The sequence below is a fragment of the Castor canadensis genome, chromosome 10 (assembly GCF_047511655.1).
Source record: "Castor canadensis chromosome 10, mCasCan1.hap1v2, whole genome shotgun sequence".
Lineage (NCBI taxonomy): Eukaryota > Metazoa > Chordata > Mammalia > Rodentia > Castoridae > Castor > Castor canadensis.
The window spans coordinates 10500788-10527071 of record NC_133395.1 but is presented as its reverse complement, the minus strand read 5'-3'; the positions used below and the strand labels follow the sequence as shown (position 1 = coordinate 10527071).

General features: G+C 38.2%; 1 protein-coding gene across 6 annotated transcripts in view; it reads right to left on the bottom strand.

The window, feature by feature from the left end:
- Positions 1–26284, bottom strand: part of Nalcn (sodium leak channel, non-selective) — a 305907-nt gene that overhangs the window by 49637 nt on the left and 229986 nt on the right. For all 6 annotated transcript variants that reach the window (XM_074043034.1, XM_074043036.1, XM_074043032.1 and 3 more), the window contains 3 exons: positions 16072–16145; positions 2396–2497; positions 1952–2021 (listed from right to left, as the gene is read on the bottom strand). In XM_074043034.1, the coding sequence (XP_073899135.1) occupies positions 1952–2021; positions 2396–2497; positions 16072–16145 (246 nt within the window). The remainder of the gene's footprint in view (positions 1–1951; positions 2022–2395; positions 2498–16071; positions 16146–26284) is intronic.

Here is a 26284-nt window from a genome sequence, read left to right as displayed (position 1 = left end):
TGCTTGGTACTCTAATTAAAAAAAGGTGGGTGAAAGGCACAGAGAATGGTGAAAGGCTGATTTTCAAGAGACAGAACAGTGTCGACTCAATATGAAGATGCCATTTGGGAAAAAGACTAGAAGGAAGTCCTGGATAGCTGCTGGAATGTGCTCTTCTGGTGTGTTCACACACAGAACAAGCAGAAACCCAGTGTGGGATGTACCCAGAGAGCAAGGAACTGAGAAGGAAGAGATGGGCGTGAGAGGCAGGGGAGCATGTCGCAAGGGCCTTGATCATGGATCCTGAAGGAGGTGGGGAAGCATTGTTCAAATAACTCGATAGACTTTATCTATCAAGCTTTCCATAGAATTAATTATTTGAATCTTCTATAATTTTGAATAAGGGAATAGGTAAATTGTTGTTATTTCAGTGTTTCTTCTTATGGAAGAAAAGACATTTTAAGGATGTCTTATGAAATCATCCATACCCCAAGACATTTAGCCATAGAGAAAATGGGGAATGGATTTTGTTACACATCTATATGAAAAATATAAGAAATCTTTGAAGAAGAAGCAAATCTGTGGAACTTAGGCTATTCAAACAGGGCCTTCACTGTGTGTATCTCAACACATATTTTTAAAGCTATGTTCTAATTTGATTCTTAAGAAGACCAGACATTTCTACTGAATCATGTCAAAGGAAAGTGCTCTGAGTGAGTACCTCCTCTGAAGTTTCTACTGAAAACTGTCTTCATGTGATGTACCTGACTCTGTAATGGTAAGCACACAGGACCTCCTCACAACTGCATGTCAATAATACGGCAGTCAGTCAGAATTTTAAATATTAAAAATCATGGCACACACAGAGCCCTGAACCAATTAGAAACATGCCAATTGGGTCATGATGACATCAGGTGCTCTCATCCCCAGCTTTTCGTTCTTCATTTTGCCTGGAACATTTAACAAGAACAGTCCATGTGGAAAAGCAGATGTAGGAACACTCTAGTCCAGAGTAAAAGCAGCTGTAGGAACACTCTTGCTAGGTCTGTTTTCTCAAGGGCCACCTTGGCTCTGAACATTCATGACTGCTTTCTTAGCCAAGTTATAGAGCCAAGCTGAGACTTCTGTTTTCATCAGTTTCACTAACTCTGATATGGTAACATCAGCACAGTTTAGTTGTGGGAAGTCTGACTGCTGGCCTTTCTGGATTTTTCACATGGTTTATACGTGAAGGATTACTTCATTTAGTTCTTTGGGTTAAAGTAGAGGGGTCTACACCAATCATTGTGTCTAAAATTCCCTGCTCCGAAATCTCCACTTTAATTTCTTTACCTTATTTTACTTTACATAACAAAGCAAACCTGTCATGGGAATGTGACAGATGGTGGGAAATAAAAAGAAATCACTCTTTGAAATTCCATTGTCTAATTACTTGTTTGTTACCTTTCTCCTTTACTAGGATGTAGACTTTAGGAGAGCAGTGAGTCCGTCTCGTGTCACCTCCCCTACTCCTAATAACTTACAGCAGCCATGTGATAAATACTTGACAAATATTATTGAAGCACTAAATAAATACCTGAAAGATCTAGAGTCTAAAAGTGAAGAAATTCCTGGGAAATCCTATGTAATCTTTGACAGAAAAATAATGTTATGTCCTAATTTTTAAAGCCCCCAAATTATAGAGACTGAATCCAGATTTTAGAACATTTGGAACCTGGGAAATAGTCACAGTTAATGATGTGAATCATTCCTGCAAAATGACTCAGATGTCCTTAAGCTCAGCCTGTTGAAATTGATACACCATTTTTCGTCTTATTCTTTTAACTGACGCGTGTTCTATGTTGGATGTTTGTAATTTTCTAGTTAATGGTCATGTTTTGGTACCTGGCCAGGTAGGAAATTGTCTAAGTAATGATTTAAATACATTTTCATAGTCATGTTTCCAATATCCAAAGCATTGCTTAGAACTTACATCTTGAGTCAAAGTTTCGAGAGATTTCCCCCTGCTGATCCTCTGGCTGTTTGATCCATGTCTTAATGACCTAGAACAACCACAGTCAACTTGTCAATACATCTCAAGTTCAAAGTTTGACTGTTAAGCAATGATGGTGTTAAAAAAGACAAACAAACCATTTTTTTCTAACCCAACATTACAAATGCCTCATTTCTTTTCAAGAAAAAGCTTGTCATGTGTCCAAATGCCTTTGATCCCTCCTAATCTTTTTAAACTATGAGTTAGGCTATCACCAAGGAAAGTAAAGACTTCCGAATCTTTGAGTTGGATTGTGAGTTTCATTATTGTTATCACCAGCAGCTGGACCTCAGGTCCTCCCTCGTGCCTGTCGGGCAACCGGGGCCGAGGCGATGGCTGCGTGCCCACCCGCGTCTCTGAAGCCGACCTTCCTGGAGTCTGTACCTGCGTTCCTGGCGGATGTGGTGCTGCACGCTCAGGATCGACCTCTCTTTTGCTGGTTGCCCCTCGAATGATCCGCTCAGCATGCGCTGTCGGGTGCAGGCTCTAGAGGAAACCAAAAACCAGAGCCCAAGGTAAGTGCGTGACTTTTACACTTGAGATGAATAATACATAACTTCTTGATGCTCTGATTAATTTTAAGGAAACATCAAAGATAAGGCAAAACACAGCAAACAACACATGGAGGAAAAAAGACCTTTAGGCATGGTGTCAAGAACATTTATAAGGCAGAAATTTTGCGCTTATGGAGAGGAGCTGAAACATAACTAGAAAGCTCCCCCCCCCCCACCCCGTAAAAAATAGCAGGGTTTCTAACCGGATTCTGAAAGTGGCAAGACCAGCCTACCCACAGGCAATCATAATGTTGGTTTTGAACTTAAACAAGGAGGTTTCTATAAAAACCCTCAGGGAAAGATTTGCCTAGCTAGACCCCTAGAATGTTGAAATATATGTTCTGAAGATACTTGTCTGAAATTTAGAAAATCAGGAAAGCGTAAAAGTAAAGGCAGAAATGAGTTGGAAAGAGAAGTAACTAAACGTGGAATTACAATGTGAACATATGTAATACTCTTGAACTATACACTTACAAATAGTAAAGATGGAAATTTTTGCTATTTTTAAAAAAAATCACAATTATAAAAAGGTGGAGTTATTATCTAGAAAAACCTCAATCTAAACTCTGTGGCTTATTGGTAGCTGGTTGCCATATTCTTTGTATTCTCCGAAGACTTTTACAAACATCTCTTTCAGACCATAGCACAGGGCTGGTGTTAATTTCAGATTTGCTAATGAGTGAAGACGGTTGGGTGACTCAACACCTGTGGTGTGAAGGATTTTGGTGAGAAAATAAAATTTCTTTTCCAGAAAGCTCTCTCCAACAGAAAGGAATCCCCATAAGGTAGTAGTCAAGTGGAAAGACAATAATAAGGTGTGTGTGTATGTGGGGGGGGGGCGATTTAAGGGGCGGCAGAGGATCAATTTCTTTATTGGTAAAATTAGGAGAAGGAGTTGACTTTAAAGATAACTTAAAATGCAATGATTTTATGATAAGCAAATCTTATGACTACATGTTTGTTCAACACCTCAACATATGTATTTCTGCCTTCCAGAACACTTTTGAAAAATTTTCCCTCTCTTTTAGGTAGTCTTTCAATCCTTTTTTTTTAAATTTATTTTTTATTATTTTTAAAATTCATTTATTCACATGTGCATACACTGTTTGAGTCATTTCTTCACCCTGCCCCCCTCCCTCACCCTGTCCCCCCCTCAGTTCCAGGCAGGTCCTGTTCTGCCCTTATCACTAATTTTGTTGAAGAAAAAACACAAGCATAATAAGGAAGACAAAGTGTTTTTGTTAGTTGAGTTAAGGATAGCTATATAGAGAGAATCCTATCTTTTTGATGTTTCTTAAAATGCATTTCTAGAATGGTTTTAAATGATTACTGTCTCTCTTACAGTTAAGATCTTTGAGAAAAAGCTGTGTATCTGCTTATTATTATTTCAATTCTTATGATAACATGTTGCATATTGAAGTAGTTAAAAATTGTTAACGTAAATGAACATTATTATGGTGATACCCATGAAAAATCATCTCAATTCAATGAATGTGAATGTATTACTGGAAATAAAGCCCAAACAATCACTAGTCTTAGTTTAGTAAGCAACAGTCAACATTTTATTGAAGAACAGGATTTCTGTAGTGATAGAGAGTGTGTTTATTTCCAGGACTGGAATGGTGCCTCATAGGAAGATGCATTTGTAAGTTCAGCTGAGTTAACAAAAGAAAAGCAAGATCTCATAGGGTTGTTTTTGGGAAAAAAACAAAAACAAAAACAAAAACAAAAATCCATGAATTCATTTTGAGAACGTCTATTTATAGTAATGCTATTCTAGCATAGATACTTAGATCCTCTGCTATCTGCATAAACTGTCAAGACTTCACTTTCAGCCACTGTCTTGATAATTTTTATCATAAGACTCTCCCCCCAAAATAGTTGAGGACTATAGGTATTAAGTATAAAACCCATTCAACTTGATTATAATACACTCCTTTGAGTGTAGGGTACCTGCTATGTTTGAAATGGAATAATGTTATTGGCTTTAGTCTATGTGTCATAAGGATTACTAGTTATTTGCTCAACATCAGTCTGAGAATGGCTGGGTATTCTTGCCAGAGAAGAGTTATCACTGCACCTATTGAGTCCAGGGCCAAATGAATCTCCCAGCACTTGAGTCAATGTGACATGTCCCTTAGTGGCCTCTGTGAAGCCTGCTGAGACCCTCTTTCTCTCAGGGTGGTCCTGTTCCACCTCTGAGAGAATGGGGAGCGAATGGAGATAGTAGTTACTGGAAAAGATTCCTCCCTCCCTCTAATCCCTTCCACCTCTCCCCCCAACAGCATTGTTGAAGTGGTGGCAAGAAAGTCACTCTCCTTCTTTGACTCATTTCTTTCCCTCTGGGTCTAGAGAATGCAGGAAAAAAAGTATTAAAAGGGGCTGGAGTTTCAACATCCACACGAATCACAAAATTTCTGTTCTCTGGACAATTCACTCATTGAGCATGGGGATTGGAGTTTGGTTCTATCCCGCAACCAGAAAACGTTTGCTTTAACAGACTAAGACAGCCACATAAATGTGTGGAAATAGATACGAACATTTGCTTCAATTTCCTTTTACTACTATTTTCTTTTATGCTCACACTACTGTTTGTTAAAATTATTTCTAACACTTGGTAATGATGGAGGCAAGAATTAAATGCCCACATAAGACCTGGAACAAGTCATGCCAGAGCTCTCTTGGAGCCCAGTGTGAGCCCCAAGTGGCTTCCATTTCTATAGTGGGAGGACCTTGCTGAGACATCCTATGCCTTGAGCAGAGCTTCCTTCTTACTTTTCCTTTCCTAGGGATCCAAGAGCACCCATACAATCTAACCATGGTGAAATAAGACCCACTGGATCCATCCTAGTCTCAGTGTTGGCGTCGGGGTTTAACTTTGAAGTGTCATGCTCCATGAACTGTTGCCCCTGACTCTCTGATTGCCTGTGCTGGCCCCACCCAGGGTACCTCCTCCACAACTGTATAAAATGCAAGGCAAACAGACTCCACCTTTGTGTATTAGTCTCTTATTGAGTCTATTCTTGGACCAAATGCTCTGATATCACTTTCTTTCCATAGAGCCTGCCAGCTTTTGAACTAAGAAATTCCGAAGGCAAATCCTAGGGTTTGTATTCCTTTGGCAAATTGCTAAACGAACGTTTGAGTAAGGCAATGGGCAGCACACATGAGAGGAAGAACATTTGAAGTTTTCAGAAGGCTTTCTCCTCCTGTAAGTATAATAGAGGGATATTACTAAAACAAAGCAATATTATCTTCTAGACATGTCACTTGTAGTTACTAAGCCTATTTACATATAAAAATTTTTCCATATAAAAGCAGAAGAAATATCTTTCCTACAGATCCATAAATTCATCTAAAAATGTATGGAGAAAGCTAATTCCACTGTACAAGGACGGAAGGTGCTCAGACAGAAGGAGCTAAATCAAGTGGGAGCTAAGTAGGACCACTGGGACAAGAGGAGGCTTTGGAAGACTTTGGCTCTGAGGCCAGCTGGATGGGCAAACAGGCAGAAAGGGTGCCACATTAGCATAGTTCAGCACACATACAACGGCCTCACACCTAAGCCATCTTCACATTGTTTGGTCATGGAAAATATTTTGCTATTTTGGACAATAGCGGTACTGGAAGAAAGTAGTTTGCATCAGTTGAACACAGAGTTATTGAGAGATTACTTATATTCTAATATAACGTATCAAGGCTCAGACAAAAGCATGGTAAAAGTTAGCTTAATTATTTTTAAAAAGTAAATATGATTTTATTATATACAAGCATAGACAGTGACCCAAAAATGAACAACCAAATAGTGTTTTGAAATGCACAATACAATTATAAACTTTGTTATAAATGGGTTTTAGTGGATGACATAAAGTGAGAAATGAGAATTTTTACCTACATGAAAGGACAGAAAAATGATTTGCTTTATCTCTCATGTTACTGTAGCGTGTTCTTAACATCACGTGTTTAGTGCTTACAGCATTTGGTCATCATCAGTTATCTCCCTTACTGGACTGGACTAAGTTCTTCAGGGACCACTTTATCACTTATCCTGTTCTTCCTAGGAAGTTTAGTTCCCAGCACTCCGACTGTAGATGGGCAGAGGAAGAAGTGAAAAGGTGGAGGTGGGCATGTAAGGAGATTAGAGGGAGGGAGAGAAGGAACTGTGTGGTCTGGATTGCAACTTTCAGGTCTCATGGTTGAAAGTGGCACATTAAGTTTGCAGTTTCACACACAGCAGTGTAGCTGCCAATAGAATATTCTGCCATTTTCTGGAAGCCTAATGTAGAAGAGGTGAGGAAACCCAAGGTTTAGAACCATCATTTCTGACCTCAATTTAGTTGTGGGACCTTAGGCAAGTGATATGCACTTTCTGAGCCTCTGTTTCCTGTATGGGAAACACTAAGAACAGTATTTTTTACTGACTTCACAGAGAAGTGGAAGAAGCAAAGATGATTACTGATCAGAAAAATGCCTTGGGAACATTGACAATTCATTTAAATGCTTAGTTGCTATCATTTCCTTTCTATCTTGTCCCATGTCATGGTTGATGTTAAAACATTTTAGAGAGCACTGAGGACTGGGCAGCAGGTTTAACAGAGGGCCACAGTGGAAGGTCAGTCTTTTCTGTTCTCAGATGCACACTGATGGCTGCTAGGGGAGGGTGCTGGCTGCATCTTCTAACATCTCCATGTATCTGCTCTCAACAGCATATTGTAGGATCATCTGCAGCAGGCATTCTCTGAGATGAACATTCTCAATGATACAGTCGTAGGCAGGCTTTTGAGACTGCCCACAGTGATTCCCACCTCATGGTTTTCATGCCCTTCTGTAATCACCTTCCCTTGAGCACAATATAGTGCAGTGCTTCTAAGGAACAGAAGGCAGTAGTGATATGACAGGTTACAAAACACTGGGACTACTGTCTTCCTAGCACACACACTCTTTGTTTCATTGACACTCTTTCTTTCTCACTGGCTTGCTCTGATGAAACCAACCGTGTTGTAAGGGGCTCTGTGGAGAGACCACTTATTGAGGAATGGAGGGCCATTCCTCCAGCTTACAGCTCAAAAGGAACTGGGACCTTAATTTAACAGCTTGTGAGAAACTGACTCCTACTAGGAACAATTTCAGTGATCTAGGAAGGGGATGCTCCATTCAAGTCCAAATGCATGCAGCTTTGTGGAAGACCCAAGGCTGGAGAATCAGCTGTGCTATCCCTGGGCCATATTCCTGGCCCAAATGGTGACATGGAAAATGTGATACTTAAGCTCTGGAGTCATTTGTTATGCAGCAATGAGTAATTGATACAGTTATTATCATTGCCTGAAACCCTCCAACTTCCTATTGATCTTCAGAAAAAGGTGATGCATAAAGCTCAGTGTGACTTGCACAGCCCTGTTGCTCTCTCTCTCTAATCTCCCTTTCTTGTCTCTCTCTCTCTCTCTCTCTCTCTGTTTCAGTTCCTCACAAATGCCATGTTCCCAAGAGCTGTTCACTATCATTTCTCAGCTTTTGCACACAATAAATACTCAATAAATACTTGTTGAATGAGTTAACCTTGAGCTGTTGTGAAGATCAAATATTTTAACTTCTTTTTTATCACTTCATTGCACATGAAGTATAAAAATAATTACAAACAGGGCAGCATGTCTTCAAAATATGCTTTTAAAAGGGGCCATTGCATAATCTTATCTCGAGTTCACAACAATGCACTAGTCAAGATTAACCAGTTGCATACCTTTGATAGGTGAGGTCCTGAGACAGTAATGAAAAAAAAAATCAGACGTTGCTTATCACAACTAGAAAATAAATTTCCACCTGTGTTGTATGTGGAAGCTCTTAGGGGCCCTAAAAACCAATGTGAAACAAAGTACTCTAACAATTTCTGAACCAGAGATCTGATCCATTACTGGGAATGTGATTCCCCTCTATCTCATTTTATAGCAATCTGTTGGCAAGCAGAAAGAATGAATGACTAAGGAATGGAAGACTTCATATTTTATCCAGCAAATGGGAGGCGCACATCATTTGAGTCATTCAGTTAACTATTATTACTAATAATAGACCTATCCAGGACAAGTATATGAAAACTCAATGAAGTTATATTTTGCTGCTTTAAATTTTTCATTAGGATTTAGATGCTTTGGGGGCTCAGAGAAGAATAAAAGAAGTACAGTTTCAAGAAGAAAATGTTATTTATTTGTTGTCCAGAGGAAAAGCAAAGTTTAATAATATTGAAAAAAACATGCAGTAGTCTTCAGGGACCATCTTACTTTTCTCAAAGGAAAGACAGGGTAGAACCGAGGTGTGTCAAGGTCTTCAACATCCTCCTTGCATCTCTTCATAATGGAAAATCCAAGACAGTCAGTTTCTTAGAAACACCATCTAGTGGTTAATATTTAAAAAGTGGTCTGCCTGCCTGGCTTCTGGAAGTCGGAGGCACAAGCTTCAAGTGTCTGGTGAAAAATAATGAAGCCTTTTGTCTTGTCTGAGTGAGGACATTCTCCATTACGCAGGCATATGTAATCCCTTTATTCCTGTTCCCTGGAGGAGAATTACAGTGCAGCATTTTCCTTTTCCCAGTTGGGGTTGATGTTATGCCCTCTCTACCTTTGAAAGTAAAACAAGATGAGGACCCCTGATGGTGATTAGAATGTGGGAATATTCTTCAGCAAACACACATTCCCAGTTGCAAAAATATTACCACTGGTTTCTTGCCAAGCCTTTGAAAAAAACATATGAAAGATTGATTCTTTTTTTTTTCCCCTCCCTGTATTGGCTTTGTGCTGTGGAATTTCAATTACCCCTTATATGACAGCCACATACATATATAATCTTTCATGGAGGCTGGGGGGAGAGAATAGTCTTAAGAATTTGTCTATATTTTTCTTGACATTTCTCCATCTAAAATATTTTAAATTGGCCCAAAGGTGATGGTTGGAAGAGAGATCTTTGGAGCTTCATTAGCCTTTAAACACCAATAGTTGTTTATAGACGCAGTAGCAGGGGGTCCTCCATTCCTTTCTTTGTTTCCATGTCTTCTTTCTTAATGTTCCAGAACAAGGGTGTGGGAAAAGCCCACACATTCTGTAATGAAACAGAGGTCTATGAGTCTTCAAATTATTTTCACTCATTATAGAAAAGTTAGATTGCACGTGATAGCATCTGGTTTTAAATGTAATTACCATCTAAAGGAACTGCAGTGGAACTTTGCAGAGCACTGCATTTGAGGGGCTTTACTCAAATCTTGAGCTCCGCAAGGTAATTCACTTTAAAGTATTATCAGATGCTGGCTAATGTAATGCAATCACAACAGCAATAACAGCAAAAAGTCCTTCGGTGGGAATTATGTAAAACCATGACTGTATAACTGTGTTAGAGAACAGATAATGAGTATTTCCTGGAAATGGCTCTTACCTGACTCCACCTGAGTACAATGTGATCATCCAAAGTAGAGACAATGGCGGATGCTAATGGGTGAGGCCTTGGGTGACTGCCTCTTGCTGAGATGAGGAGAAAGCTGTGTTTCTGTGGAAGTAAGGGCTCCACTCCTTTTTGATGCAGCCCAGTCCTGAGTAAATGGATATGGTCTTTAATAGCAACAGCAGGTTATTTCTTCCCATTCTTACACTATTCATAAAAACTCTTATGTAAAGCTGTGTAAATACATGAGTGGCCAGGATCTTATTGTAGATTGAAAATAAACCCTGAATGGTCTTTATCTTATGCACTGTACCACAGACAAAAAAGAAAATTAACTCATGAGAAATCCCTGCCTTTGATGCATCTATACAAATCCAGCAAACAAAAATGTCTGAAACTTCACTCTATTCATTGAGATTCAAATTTATCAACTTAACTGCTTACTCAGAAACACTGTAAATGTACTGTGGTGATTGAACTTTTATTTCAGTAAAGTAAAACTTCGCAAATGTCCAGAAACTGTGCTAACCAAATTTTCTACAGATTTGTGTTTTATTTACTATATTATTATGTTATATTCTAATGATAAAATAACAAAAGCAAGACCTTGCTCAAATATCTTCCTATTGCTGTAGTTTTTCCTTTCCCAGGATGTCCCACAGTTGCAATCATTCATCAGTTTAGCTTGAACACATCAGCCTCTTTTACCAGTAATACTCATTTATGTTTCCTCCACATTTTTGCGTGGCTTGGTAGCTCATTCTTTTTAGTGGTAATATTCATTGCTAAAGTCCCACAGTTTACTTATGCATTCACAAGCTGATGAATATTTTGGTTGCTTTCAAGTTTTGGAAATGATGAGCAAAGCTGCTTTAAGTATCTGTGTATGTCTGTGGAGACATATGTTTATGTGTGTCTGTGAGGGATGTAAGCCATCAATAACTGTACGAGGCTAAGGGGGAGGGGCAGATGAATAGTGCAGTACAGAGGATTTGGGGGAAGTGAAACTACTCTGCGTGATACTATTATGTACCATAATAGTACATTATTATGCATTTATCCAAACCCATAGGATATACACCACCACTAGTGAACCCGAATGTAAACATGGACTCTGGCTGGTAATGATGTATCAATGTAGTTTCATCAATGGCAACAAACTTTCCATGCTGGTGGGAAGTGCTGGTAGTTGGTGAGCCTGAGATACATGGGAAATCTCTCTCTCTCTCTCTTTTTTTTTTTTGGTGTACCTAAAACTGCTCTAAAAAAATAGTCTATTAAATTTGTTTTTCTGCATACATCTGTTTGCTAAAATTCAACAGTAGCATTCCTAACCCATATCACTTTTAGGTTTATCACTTTTATAGTCACCTTGGGGTTTACCTAAAAATAGTCTACAAAGCATATACTCACTCAATGAAATACAAAGTATTTTGATTGCCGCAAATCAGGTACTAGCTAAGAAAATATTTTTAAAATACATTATTTTATTTCAATTTACAGTAATCCTTTTCCCTTTACCCAAGGGACCCTCAGTAAATACCTGAAACCACTGATAGTATCAAACCCTATATATGCAATTCTTGTTCTATGTGCCCTGAAGCACTGCCATATAGTAACTGAGTTAATCTGTCCTTCCATATTTGTGCTCTGGTGCCTCCTTTGTATCACTATTCTTGTGATTTGGGGCATTATGAAAGAAGATAAGGGTTACTTCAATGTAATCACTGTGATGCTGAGACAATTGATCTGATAAGGTGGCTGCTAAGTGACTGAGGGGAAGGTAACATATAGTGCATGGATACACTGGGCAAAGAGGGGACTTACATACCAGGTAGGATGAAAAGCAGACAGCAAATTTTTGTTATGCTCCTCTGAAAAGCATATAACTTGAAACTTATGAATTGCTTATTTCTGGAAGTTTCCACTTACTTATTTTTGGACCACAGTTGACAGTGGTAACTAACAGGCAGAAAGCAAAACCTTGGATAAGGAGGCTACTGCAGTTCTGTTTTGCCACTTTGATCTTATCTCCTCAGTTAATAGTTCTATGAACACACTTAATTTTCATTTATGTACTCATTTTCCAAATTGTCTTTCAACTACTTTACAAGAGTTTTCAAGTGTCAGGAAAATCTTAAGGAAAAAACAGCAAGCATACAGTACAGTCTACATAGAACCACAAAGACAAGTATTTATGATATTCACTCCTTATACTGTCTTGTTAAAACTTTGGGTTATTCTTGCCAATGCTGGCCACAAACAACTGTTGCCTTCTCAGAAGGCTGACCCAGACCCAGGGCCTCAGTGGTTTCTGTCTCCCTTCCTCTCATCTTCAGGCTCCTTCTGGGATCCTCCCCTCCTACAGTTGGAGCACATTGCGCAAGGAGTTAATGAGTCTATGGAGGTCTGGGGGTGGGGCGGAGACAAAACATACTCAGCCCCTGCAGTGGTGCTCAAAATGTGGAGTTGCAGAGAGACAATGGGGCCTTAGCCAAAGTTGCTGAATGGTTGGGCTAAAGAGGAGCTTACCAAATGGACAAAAGCAAATAGGGTAAAATTCCTGCCACAAAAATCTTTCTTGAATCAATGAAAGAATGGCTTAGGGGCATTCTTTTAGGAAAAAAAATCCAGCTGCTGTCATTTAAACAATTGTTGCTTAATAATGTGCAGTGATTTCATATATTTTTAAATATCACGTAAATTGTATTTATGGTCAATAAAAATAATTCTCTTAAAATGATAAATAAGAGAAAAGCTAGCCTTACATGTTTCATTTACTACACTTAATTTTAGCATTCAACTAAAGAGCATTCCTTAGACTTTTAAAAGTTATTACTGTAAGTACATGGCAGAGAAAATTATGCCATAAATCAGAATATCAGAATGCAAATACCATACAGAGTGAGCACTGATGGAGGTTACGACGATGCTGTCCTAGCTAATGAGGTACTCATAGCACAGCATGAAAGGATGGAACTTTCTAAAAGAGTGTACCCTGTTTAATTATTTTATTGTGACATTTCCCTATTCACTCAGTCTCACAGAAATGGTCATGCATTTTGCTCGATTTCAGGGCTTTGAATTAGAGGAAGCTTCAGTAGAGGTGGTGGTGCCTTGAAAGCCCATTGCTATTTGTTTTTCATTTCACCAGGTGCTAAGAAAAGGTCACTGCCTTTTGAAAGGAAGCTTTCTTCAGTGGAGCTGAATGGCAGAGACTGAAGGCAGTGAATTTAATGGCAGCCTTGGCTTTATCATTTTCGTGGTGGACTATCCTACTCTTCACACACTCTTCAGCTAAGTTTTGAAAATAACAGTGCACATGCTGTTCTGCTCCAAGTGGGTCACCTGCCTTGAGTCTGTGCAGAAGGCTCAAGTTCATGCACTGACCAACCTTTGTCCTCATTAGAGCTCTCCAACAGAAAATAGATGACTTCACCAAAAAGTGACATCCTCAGACTCCCGCTCCTTTCTCTCTGAGACTCTTAGCAGTATAGTACACAGCGTAATTATGCTGGAATAACATAGATCCTGATTCAAGTGGAAGATGGATAATTGAAAATGTGGGTCTCCTGGAAGCCCCACAGCTTAATTATTGGCACTGGGAACAAAGTCTTCATATCCACAGGCCTGTGTGTCTAGGAAGGTGAGGCTGCTACACTTGGTCAGCACCTCGCTGTCAGCTTCAGGCTCTCCCCCAAACTCATTTATCTGAGCCATGAATTGCAGGTCCAGCCCCTTTCTTTAGACAATAGGCTATTCAACTGGTCATCCTAGTCATCTAAAAAAAATTGGAATTCATCTAGACACCTGCCAAGATACTACTCACTGTTGTCCAGTGATCCCAAACATTTATAAATCTAAATCTCAGCTGTATTTATTTTTTAAAAAAGGTAATACATGTATATGGTTAAAAAATTTAAAGACACAAAAGGAAAAAAATCATGTGTGAAGAGGATGTGTACTAAGGATCTCCTTTCATTTGCAATTCGCTGGGATGCAACACAGTGTCCCTGGCTTTGGGAATCCATCAAATTAACGATTGTTAACAATTGTAACTTTTGTTGGGTAAGTTTGAGGGACTCCTCTTCCGCTGAAAAAATCCCTAAACTTCGGTACACTTAAAAATTATTAAATTATCCCCTAGCCATTTTAAATACCAGCAAATGGTATAATTTTTACCATTATTGTGAATATAATTAAATAGAATTTTGAGAAAATATGTTCCAGTCAGTCTCATGCATTGAATTCATCAATTTTGTGACATTGGGCACTTCTTAAGTCACTCTTCACTGTCAAATCAATCAGCTGAATCTGTCAGGAAAAGTCTGACTTTTTTTTCAGTTCAAGTGACATGTTAACACATGCCTTGTGACACACATGTGATTTTTAAGGCTTAACTCTGAAGTAGATGAATTCTTGGAAGGAGGTTTCCCAAAAAATTGCCACCTGGATAAATAATCAGGTAGTGCCCAATGGGATTTTCCTCTTGCAAAAGTCTTATGGGAATTGTCCCTTTGTTTGACTGTCCAGAGATTGTACAACCCAGATTAACACACACATAGTTTCCTGATGGGTTGCACTTCATCTTCCCTCATAAAGTGAGAAGGGATAAAGAAGGAACGGGCGTGTAAAAGGGGAAGCAGCCATTCAGTTATAAGAAAGAGTGCCTAGGGAGGTGAGGCATGGGAATTGCTTCTTTATCAGAATCTGTATCTACTTCTGCCTTGGACAGACTCTGGGGACCCTGGACACAGTACACATGTTGGAATTCAGTTGTTCTGAACAGGCAAAGAAGGTCAGTTTAGTTCCAGAATTAGAAAGTAGGTTCTCAATCAGACTTGGAGTGTTACATCCCCTTGTTGGTAGTTTGTGGTTTGAGGGGCTCTGTCTTTCCTGTGAGTGGATCAGCATTTCCGTAGGGCTGTGCCACAAACTTGTCTGGAATAGGTAAGCGTGAGTAATGATCCTGAAGTTCTGTGAGGTGTTCGAGGCTAGCCTCCTGGCATGATCCCATGGTGACACCAGGATGAGTGTCCAGTAGTCACAGCAAAGCCATGTTGGGACTCTGGTTGTTTGTCTCAATGAGACCTTTCACATTACCTCATCATATTTTCTAATGATAATACTCAAACCTCAGAAATATTTATTTTCATTTTAAACATTACTCCAACATATATGCAATTCTATGTCAATGTCAGCCAACGTGGAGAGTACATATGTGCAATACTGTCTTTGTTAGGTAGCACTTTTTTCTCATAAATTAAAAAGTGAAAGTAGTTTCTAATACCACATACACTTAGCTTTATTTTCTTGTTACCATTTTTCAAGTTGTAGTAATACATACTCTGGGGAAAATGCTTTCATGACCATTCTTAGTAACGCATCTATTAGAAGATGGTGGAAATCCTTTCTTTTACCACAAGTGTGGAGAATGTTCCCCTGGGCAAATGTGTTCATTGGCCTTGTAGATCATCCCACCTCCATCATTCACATGCCTGTTTAATACATGAACCAGCAGTAAATGCTGTTCAGAGTACATACGAACCTTAAATGGACCAAGTGACTGTTATACAGTCTTATACTCTGAAGTGGGTAGCTTAATTTTTCTTACTGATACTGCATTCCAAGGTGTATTTTACAAAGTACCATCAAAATGACACATTTTCATGAGAATTCAAAGATAAGTGTAAAATTGATTAATAAATTTATCATAATTACTTTTTGAAAGCTTGCTCTCTTACCAGTTTTCCTTTAGATTATTTTCCTTCTAGACTTCACAGAAGGTATAAACTGTTAAGAATAATGGAAGGTGATTTTTCACTTCTGTAAATGTTTCACTTATTTATTTTTACATACATGATACATGAAAGACATGGATATTATGATAGTAAAATATTACCTTTTCTGGAAAGACGTTAGTAATGTTTTTGACATTACCTCTAAGAATGTAGACAATTAAGCCTACTTTCTAGCAGAAATATATGTTGATGTCCAGAAAAGAACGTCATTAAAAATAGCTTCTTTTTTGCTCAATATAATCCTAAATGTGTCAAAGTACATATTGACTTTTACTGGTGTTACCTTAAAATTTTTGTGACTGCTGTCTCCTTTTCTAGAAGGTTCCTTGCTCTGATGCTGAAAACAGACTTGCGAAGCTGAAAATTATAAGAAAACAATTTTAGTTTGGGAATGTAAGCCAAAAATATAATGACAAATCATTAAATACATGACATTAGTAAGATAGCCATGAATGTTTTTCAGTTAAGCATTATCACATCCCAAACTTTGTGGGACTGCCTGTCACTGCCAAGGGATAGGTGCTAGACATGTACCACTGTTAATGACATTGACCTTTATCTGAATGGCTTTTCACTTTCCAATGAGTTATTTATTTATTTATTTAGTGGTACTGGGGTTTGAACTTAGGGCCTACACCTTGAGCCATTCCACCAGCCCTTTTATGTGCAGGGTTTTTTTGAGATAGGGTCTTGCAAACTATTTGCCCAGGCTGGCATCGAACCGTGATCCTCCTGATCTCTGCCTCCTGAGTAGCTAGGATTACAGGTGTGAGCCACTAGCATCCAGTTTAATGTTGAAACTAATACTGGACTCCTTATTGATCATTATTTAGTAAAATATTCTCTGATGCACACTATTTTGCTGCAGGTTCTTGGCCTGTGATCCAATACTAATCTGAACATGAGTTTAAGAATTGTTTTGTCTCAAGAATTCAAGAGCTATTCCTAAAAAGAGGATTAAGTAAAACCATGTTTGAGGCTGACTATAAGCCAGAGGATATACTCTCCAAACTCAGCTCTGCCTTGCTTGTTAGTTGCAAACGTTAGAAAAGTGACAGGTGTACAAGGGACCAAAAATGGGCAAAAAAGGGGAAAAGAGAGAACAAGGATGTGAACCATCAAGGGTAGATTCTTAAGAACAAATAGCCAGAAAGTGTAACTCCTGTAGTCAGAGTAGAGCCAGTAATGGAAGAACGAGTGGCTCACCATCATCAAAAGATTAGACTTGATTAACCGAGCACTTGGCATGAGTATCTGACCACTGAAGACAAAGGATGGATAGGAGCCAGGGGTTCTTGGATTCTAAAGGGAATAGTCAGGCAGGCCAAGCTAGGGCACATGATGTCATTAGCGAAAGGTCTACAAGACAATAGATGCACAAGACAGTGAGTGCGTACAATAGACAGGATGAGAGGGTCAGTAGCACTTTGGCTGGGGAGAATGGTGTGCCTAAAAGAATTAGCAATGACTTCACTGAGGAAGTAGAAGTTGTGGTGGACCTTACAGGATTTCTGCAGCAAAGGTGCCAGTGGATTAAGTTGGAAATACATGTACAGGGCAAGTTAATTTGGTGCAAACTGTCTTTGTAAGTACTCTGCTAGGTGGGATTTTAAGTAAGGTAAGTGCAAGAAACTTATAAGCCATACTGTATTCCAAACAAAGGTGAGTGAGGGAAAAAATCCCAGGAGGTTGAACTCAACACCTCAATTCCCCTGTTCCCTCAACAAAATATAGTTCATATACTCGATGGAGTGTTATTTATCTACAAAGAAGGGTGAAATTATGCTATGTGCAGCAAAATGGATAGAACTGGGGATCACCATGCTGAGCAAGATAAGTCAAGCTCAGAAAGGCGAATATCACATTTTTACTCATATAGCAATGTAGACCTAAAAAAAATAATATGATACTATCACAAAAGAGGAACTATTTGGGGAAGAAACCAGAGAGAAGGGGAGAGTGGGGAAAGGAGAAGATGATGGGGGATGAACATTAGGGAAGTACATTATATGCATATATGAAAATAGCATTATGAAAACCACTGACAATTATTAAAAGAGGAATAATAAAGGGGGGTTTAAGAAAGAGGGGTGAATTGAATCAAAGTACATTGTATGCATGTGTGGAAATATCACAAAGAAATCCCTTTGTATAATTAATTCACATCAACTAAAAGGAAGCGAGAGAACAAATACTCTATATCCACTAAGAACAGATCACCTAGTTTCCTTGCAATACAAAGCCACAAAGCTCTAGTCTATAAACTAACCTATAAGCAAATGCTATGACATCAATCAATATTCCATATGGTCATGGCTGGGAAGGAACCAGAGTCACAAACTGGGCTTTTCAGTCACAGCTGAACCTAGGTGTCATCATAATTTGTAATATGGTTTTCATGATTCATAGCAGATCTATGATGAAGGGTAGCATCACTGAATACATTGGAAATTTCCCCCTCATGAGGAAAGGTGGCACACTAGTAGCTTTATTCATTTTTTGATAGTGAAAAACTGAATCGATTTTTTTCTTCACTAGAACTCCCAGGAGAATAGATTAATGTGTAGGCAGGGGGTCGGGGGAGGGCAAGAGTGGATATCATTTACTTAGAAGTTATGTTTTCATGGTGGCATACAGAAGGCTATTTACAGTGATGTATCATGAAATGTTCCCACATCTTCTCTCCTCCCACACAGCAGTGACATCGGTCTGCTACAAACACAGAGTCTGAAGGCAAACCCCGCTGACAGACAACCGGAGACAGCAAGACTTGGGGAGGAGGGCAGACCCCTACTGTTCTTATGTCATCCTCAAGGGCACCAGCAATGACATGGCTTAGTCAATTTCCCTGAGTGAAGTAGCAGTCTGAACTCCACCACCCTCCTACGGCCCTGCAAACAGAGCAGCTGACAACAATGCATGTCCTGCAAGGCAGGAAAAACCTTGGGAATAAAGTTTGTATAGTGTTTCCTAAACTGTAGAAAATTGCTAAAGGCTATGTAATCTCCTTTGTCCTGAACTTGAACTGATTAAAATAAAAGCTGGGGCTCATTCCTGAAACCCTAGCTATTCGGGAGGCAGCGATTAGTAGGTTCACAGTTCAAAGCCAGACTGGGCAAATAGTTCACAAGACCCTAGCATGAAAAAAATAATTAGCATGTACAAGGGAGTACCCTGAGGATTGTTTTTAATCACTAACTGCAGAAGTAGTGCAAGAACAAGCATTGTAATAGAAGAACTTCAGATTCAGCTTTGGGATATTCTTGAAAGAAGAAAGGCTATATACAATATACATATATATTTGATATGTAGGTATGCATTTAGATATACTTTGAACATTCTTTTCCTAATAAATACCTATAATGATTATCTAATTTTCTCTTCCATGTTTTTTTTTAATGCTGTAGTGAAGCTTTGTGTATTTCTTTTAGCAAAGGATCCTCTCAAACAGTGCTAGTCACAAAGAACTCAGAGCTGTACTGCTCTGCAGTGCCCTCTTCTGGCTTCGAACGACACCGACAGTCACCTGAATCAAAACATTAAGGAATACACAGACCCCTTTCATATGTAGCAATTTTAGACCATAAATAGTTATAGAAGGAGTCAGTAACTGCTTGCTTTGTATTTAAATGTATCAGAGACATGGGAATTAAAAAGAAGGGAATGGGAGATATGTTTGCCTTGAAAAAAAGTGAAAGATTAGTTCAATTCCTTGATTGAATTAATGAGCAAAACCAAGCAAATTATATTTAAATGTCCAAATAATGCAGAAATGATATTTAAAGCTTTAAACTTTTAATTAAAAACATGGTTCCAGGACAGGAGGACATAGGATGTAGCTCAGTGAATGAGTGCCTAACCTGTGTGAGGATCTGGGTTCAAACTCGAGCAAAAGAAAACAGTATGTTTTCACATGTGTGCACTTTAGCACAGAATCAAGAGCCTGAAGTTCAACTCAATTTGCTCAGTTATTTGTGCTTGAATAATTTGGACTGGAAGGACAGAATCTTTAAGTCAAAGAACTGGTTTGTGTCCCCTGCAGGTTTTAGGAGCGTGCATTTGGCCAAGAGCACACTTGTGGTATAGTTCTCTGCAGCCCCTGTCCTCCGACAAATCAGTGGCTGTCCACCTGGGTTTGGTCCCTTTGGCAGGGCCACTGGTGGTATCGTGTTCTGTCACCAGAGGCAGATGTGGTCCGGGAATCTCTCTTATTTCATATTGGTAGCACTGATGCTCATTGCATAGGGTATTGATTCATTCAGTTTGTAAAACTGTCATTTTTTTTTCATTTATTAGCTGGAATGCTTTTTTAGATGAGATCAGGCATATTCAGGGTGACCATAGACTAAAAATTTTTTTTAAATGACATGTTCTCTCTCTTGTATTACTTGGTTACCCAATGGTACGATTCATATGGAAAAGGCAAGATAAATACTTCTGAACTTTTACTCAGTTTTCATATAACGACTTGATTTTCTGTGATTCTCTTGAGGTAAGTAATTATTATTTTGAAGATATCATGAACTCAAGGTTTAAACGTATTTCATGGATTTTAGTCCATTACAATTGCTATTCTTACTATAGGTCAAATGTTCAACAGCTTATTGGAAGCTTTGGCAAGTTGTCCCATGGGTTCTTTTGACATGACCCAAGTAGTCTTTGAGAAAGCTTCTGTGATCTCAGGTATGACAAGATTCCCAAAGTCCCACGTGTACTTCCTATCCTGAAGCAACAGTTTTCTCCAAGAAGCTCTGAAATCTAGATCTCAGTGATTATGGTCATTGTTACTGAGTTGGCTACCGTTTCCAGGACTTTGCCTGGATTGATTCTATAGTTTCAATTTAAATTTAGGACACTGGGATTTTACCTAAGCTCTGCTATATGACATCTATATCTTTTTTTCCTCCTATTTCAAGACTCTTGGTTATCAAAGACACAGGGATGATAGAATTAGGCTAACTTATAATCACTCACCAGTTTTACTTCTCATTCCATTGTTTCAGAGTAATTACAGCCAGCCCAATCAAGACAACTGGTAAACGTTGAAAAGTGTTTGCTGTATTCTTCTCTTCCTCCTCCTCGTTTGTACATGTGTACTGTCCCCATATTATCAGTGCAAACAGCTAGATAATACTTGATTCTTTAGTTCCAACCTCTTGTAGTCTCAGCTCTTCTGTACGCATGCCTCCCTCCAATGTTTGTGTCAATGTCTGAGTTACCTTTATAATTCACTTGGCTGTTTGAAGCTTGTTGTTTTATTTCTTTCCTCAGGAAAGCCTCATGGGAACACCATTACTTTCATATTACATTTCTTATATGGTGGCATCTTAATAATTATTCTTCTGTCCTTTTAAACTTGCAAGTCAAAAAAACCTGACTCACATACCCTTTCCCTGGGAATCCTATATATGCTACTCTAGTTTCTTTTGATGTAAAAGCATTGCTGCTGAGAAAAGTAATGATAAGTTAATGTTCTTTCCTTTATAAGTCATGTGCTGCTTTTTTTGGGGGGGGGTGCAGATATCAAAATATTAAAAAAATTTAAAGTCATATAATTTGTCTGTTGTATGTCTCATTTCTGGCCACTCTTGGCTGATATTTCAGGAAGGGATATAGGGCTTTGATATATAGTTTCAAGTCCTCTCTTATTTCAAAAAAGTTTGTCACTTGTTCTGGTCTCTTGCTGTGGTCGTCTTCTTCAGGGACTTCTATAATAGAATGCTCTGTCTACTGGGCTTTCTCTAATTTGTCATTTTCTTGCAAATTGTTTTCCTCTTTCTTCATTTCTTTTTGATTTTTAAAATAACGTCTTCCTCTTCACTTTTATCTCTCTTAGGGCATCACCTGGCATAACTAATCCTTTTGTATTTCTTCTTTGCTTTTGTTTATAACTCCTTCCTGAGCTCAGCATTTCTTTCTGCATTTTTCCAATTCCTATTCATGTTACCAGGTCAGCCACAGGTGCTTTTGCAAGTCTTTCACTCATTCTGCAGTAGTATGCTGCAGGTGGAAGTATGGGCATGACTTATAGCATGTGGGTTTTTTTTTTTGTTGTTGTTGTTCATTATCTTTTTCTTATACTAACTTATAGGGCATTTGACTTTGATACTTTTCTCTTGCTCATATTTTTCCTCACAATTAGGTTTCTCAAACAGTTTGGAATTTCTCTTCCAATGTCAGAGCTTCGCCCGTTGTTTAAATACTGTGACTTTGATAGCTTTCTTTCTGGGTTTTCCTGACTCTGTTCCCTGATCCCTCCGCCTGTCCTGTGGCCCAGTTTTCTCTGGGTCTACGGTTTTCTGCAACATTCCTGACATAGTTCAATTTTGACTCCACCCTAGATGTTTTTCTTCCTAGCAGTGCTAAGAAGGTGCGTTCCTTTTCTTACAAGCAATGGATTCCCTGTAACTAATCTTGGTTTCCTTTCCATGGATGTCAATACTGTGTGAATTGTGTATTGTATTGTCTGCAGCTTGTTTTGATTTGGGGGTGTGTAGAATACCTCGTTTTGTTGTAAATATTATCCTATTTTCTAGGTATTCTGTTTGTGTTCACATGGGAATTCAAGGAGATTAAAAAACTGTGTCCATGCCTTCCTTTAATATCCTTCCAGAAGAATCCTTATTGAATTTCGATGTGCAATTACCACTCTTATTAGTCTTTTCAAAGTACAAAATTCCAGATTTGTTGATATTATTTATTGCTTCTTTTCTCATCATATAATATCCACTCTAATCTTTATTTTTTCTTTCTACTGGCTTAGTATTTTCTTGGTGTTATTTGTGTAAGTTCTTGATTTGAATGCTTGGAAGGTGAATTAATAAGTTTTTGTTCCTTTGCTAGATATGCATTCAAAGCTATAATTTTCTCTCTAAAAATGCCATTGGCTACTTCCCACAAGTCTGACACTTATTATGCTCATTACTCTCCAATCATAGATCCTTTCTTATTTTCCTTGGTTTTATTTGGCTCCATGAGTTGTTTGAAGTGAGTTTTCAACTTCCAAGTGTGTGGGTGTGGTTGTTATTTTCTTCTTAAAGGTTCTGATTTCATTACATTTTGGTCAAATAATGTCTGCTTTAGGATACTGATTTAGTATATGTTTAAAATTCCTTTATCATACACTCAGTTGTCAAGTCTTATAAATTATTTGTCTGTTCTTGAGTTAGAATATTATTCTCCAATCATTGAATGAGGAATTGCATAAATGCACATTTCAGAACCTCTACATTTTTATTAATCTTTTTGTCTCTTTGATCTGTGCTGAGGTATTATATATGCACTTTAAATTTAATTTGCAAACTAATCCTCTTAGGTAAGAATTATTTTTTTTTTTAGAGATAAGAAATTTAAGAATCCTAAAGACTAGGTTGTCTAAGGTCATATATAATATAAATTGCAGAACTAGTATTAGAACTCCAAATGATACAGCTTTGGGGTTCAAATCTGTTCACTGCAGTCTGACATCTATGTAAAATGTCACTAGGCTTAACAGTATTTAAAAACCCCGTTCTAAACTGTCTGTTTGACTTGAAAGATTTGGTTGACACCTATTACACACTTTTACTTGTCCCAAATTCTAATGCAAAATCTAAATAAAACAATTTTTTCGCGTGTTTTACATATGCATAATTGATGTTCAGAATACTCACCTTGAAGCACTAAAAGAGATCTATGAATTTTCTAGCCTATTAAAGCCACCATGGTCACAGTACTTATCTTTGGCATTTATTGATTCCTCAAAGTCAGGGACCCATCACAACTTCCACTGAATCAGAATATTCATTCAATTAATTCAGTCACCTGAGAGTAACTACGAGCCTACTAAGGTTTCCTCTTTTTTTTTTAATTTTTATTTATATATTCACATGTGCATACAACGCTTGAGTCAGGTTTCCTCTTTAATGCGGCAGAGCACGATCTGAAGAATGGTAGCATCACTCTAGTGACCATGTGCAGAATGAGCCATTGATATTTACTGGAGAAAAATCACCCCGAATACTGTTTCTGATGAAGTTTTTTGATTTGAAGTGTTAACAATAAATTCCTGTTTCTAGTAGGGAAAAAGTTTGAGTGGCCCTATTTTCTTTTTGAAAATATTAGAAGATTAATAGACAATTTGAAAGAGGTTATAAGAACGTGTGGTCAGCAAGTGAGAAACCATGGCCCAATGAATAGAGTTTGATGAATGTCATTTCTGCTGGAGGGTACAGTGCAATTATTGTAATGAGGCACTCTATTGAGTAAGTTTCCTCATAAAATAGAGTAATTGGAAATAAGCCATTACTTGAATTTACATAGGTTGAAAGTGGTACCTCATTTGACTATTTTTGAATTTTTCATGCACTCATGAACTGAAACTTAATATCAAAGTGCATATGACAGATCATGTGTGTGGTAAGAGATTTGTATAAAATAAATTTTTTATGGAATTGACATAAGCTTGGAAAGAGAGAATTTTAAAAGGTTATTAATGTAGATGGCAGCAAGATTAAAATAGTCAGATTAAGATGTATATAAAGGTGAATTCCATTGCAATGTCACGTCATGAGGCTTTGAAATGTGTCTTAGAATGTGAGTTTTGTGGAAAGGGAGTTTTAGATGATGGGTCAAGACTTTTTATGCTAAGTTATTTCAACAATTACAAATTCTGAAACCCATGAAAAAACAGCAGGCATAAGAGTTAAAATGTGCACATAAATATGAATGCACCCTCCCCCCCAAACTTTCACTCTTCCTCTGGGCTCCAGGACAACCAGTGCCTCTGAATCCTGCTCTGTGAAATATCTTTCTGTTTTTCTGTGAATTCCACTAGACTACAATTTCCACATGATTGACATGGTGTATTCTTCACCTCCTCAACTTTCCAATATTGTTTACCACTGCACATTGTTAGTGCTTGAAATATATTTGGAGAATAAATTCATACCACAATGTTAAAAAGTTGCTTTTTTCTTTATTGGGGTTTGAACTTAGGGCTTCACACTTATAAGGTAGGTATTCTACCACTTAAACCATGCCTCCAGTCCTACTTTTAATTTTTTTTTTTTTTGCAGTACTTGGGGCTTGAACTCAGGGCCTCATACTTGCTCGGCAGGTGCTCTACCACTTGTGCCACTCTGACAATCCTTAATCTTTACTCACTTTTTCTGGTCTACATTAATCCTTGAAATAACAAGTGTGAATGGGAGTAAAAATTATGAAGGAGGACTTCTCATTTTGAAAGGAGATGAATCACCTGACAGGTAGGAAACTCCTACAAAACTGGAAAGTCAGTACTTGGAAACTTCATTGACTTGACCTTGCTTTTGGGTTATAATGCATTTTTTTGCACTTGATCAGTGCTTTAGTCACTAAAGCAATAGCTGGCATCACTGCAGAGTTGTTCAAATCTCCAACACCTCACACACGAGCTAGACTAATATAATTAGTCTTGCAAAGGATGAGGACAAAGCAGTATCTTTAATTGACAAAGATTTAGGTATGCTTATTGTATGGTGTTTGCTGATAAGAACCTATAAATATATGTTGGTTAGATTTTGAGAGTAGCAGTAAAAGGCAAAATGGTTTTACATTTATAGCTCATGTAAACAAAGAGACAAACTCTGCAGAGACAAAAGAGATGAGTGCATTTATGACTCTAGAAAAGCCATCAGATGTCATGCATGCTGCTCTTCGAGAACTTAGCATCCATGGAATTCTGGAAGTACAAGGAGGTGGTCCTTGGACCCTGTTTATTGCATTTAAACTTCAGGTAAAAAGAAATAACATGACCTGCAACAACTGTGAGCCAAGACCTGCCCAGAACTTAAAGAAAGGTGAAATCTCTAAGCAAAACTGTTCTTGAAAGAGGAAAGAGTTTAAAAAGAAATGTATATGTCAGAGGGGTTTTAGCAGTGGTCTCAGTTCCTTGATACATGTTTCGGAGATGGTAGGGAAACTGCTTGATTTAAATCTTTCCTCATGAGCTATAAAAAAATTTCCCCTCAGTGAACATACACATAAGAAATATAACAGAGGACATATATTCCAAACTAAAAAGTACTTTCACAATTAAATATTCCACACAAACGGTCACTGGCACGGAATTCCCACTCTCATTTGTTGAAGGAAATGAAATGTTTCTTCTGCACCCAGCACACTGTTTGCACAGTGGCCCTCACCCAGTGACTGTTGACTGAAACAGTGAGCACGCTAACACAGCTGTATCTTATTTCAAGATCAACAATTTATTGCAAAGACCAATAAGGAAGAAAAACTGTTTTGATCTTATATTGTATGTCTTTTTATTTCCTCTCCATTATTGTGACTAAGTGGGCAGTTACCTGCTAAAGCAGTTTTAGGCTAAGGAGAGAAGCACCAGTGTGATGGATGCCAGCTTTTCCCTTTGAGACCACACTACCTCATGTCTTTGAGATACAGCACAGTTAGGGGGGGAACACCCTATAGATTTCCTCCTTTCCTCCTGGAGATGTATCTTGAATGGTTCCGCGGGA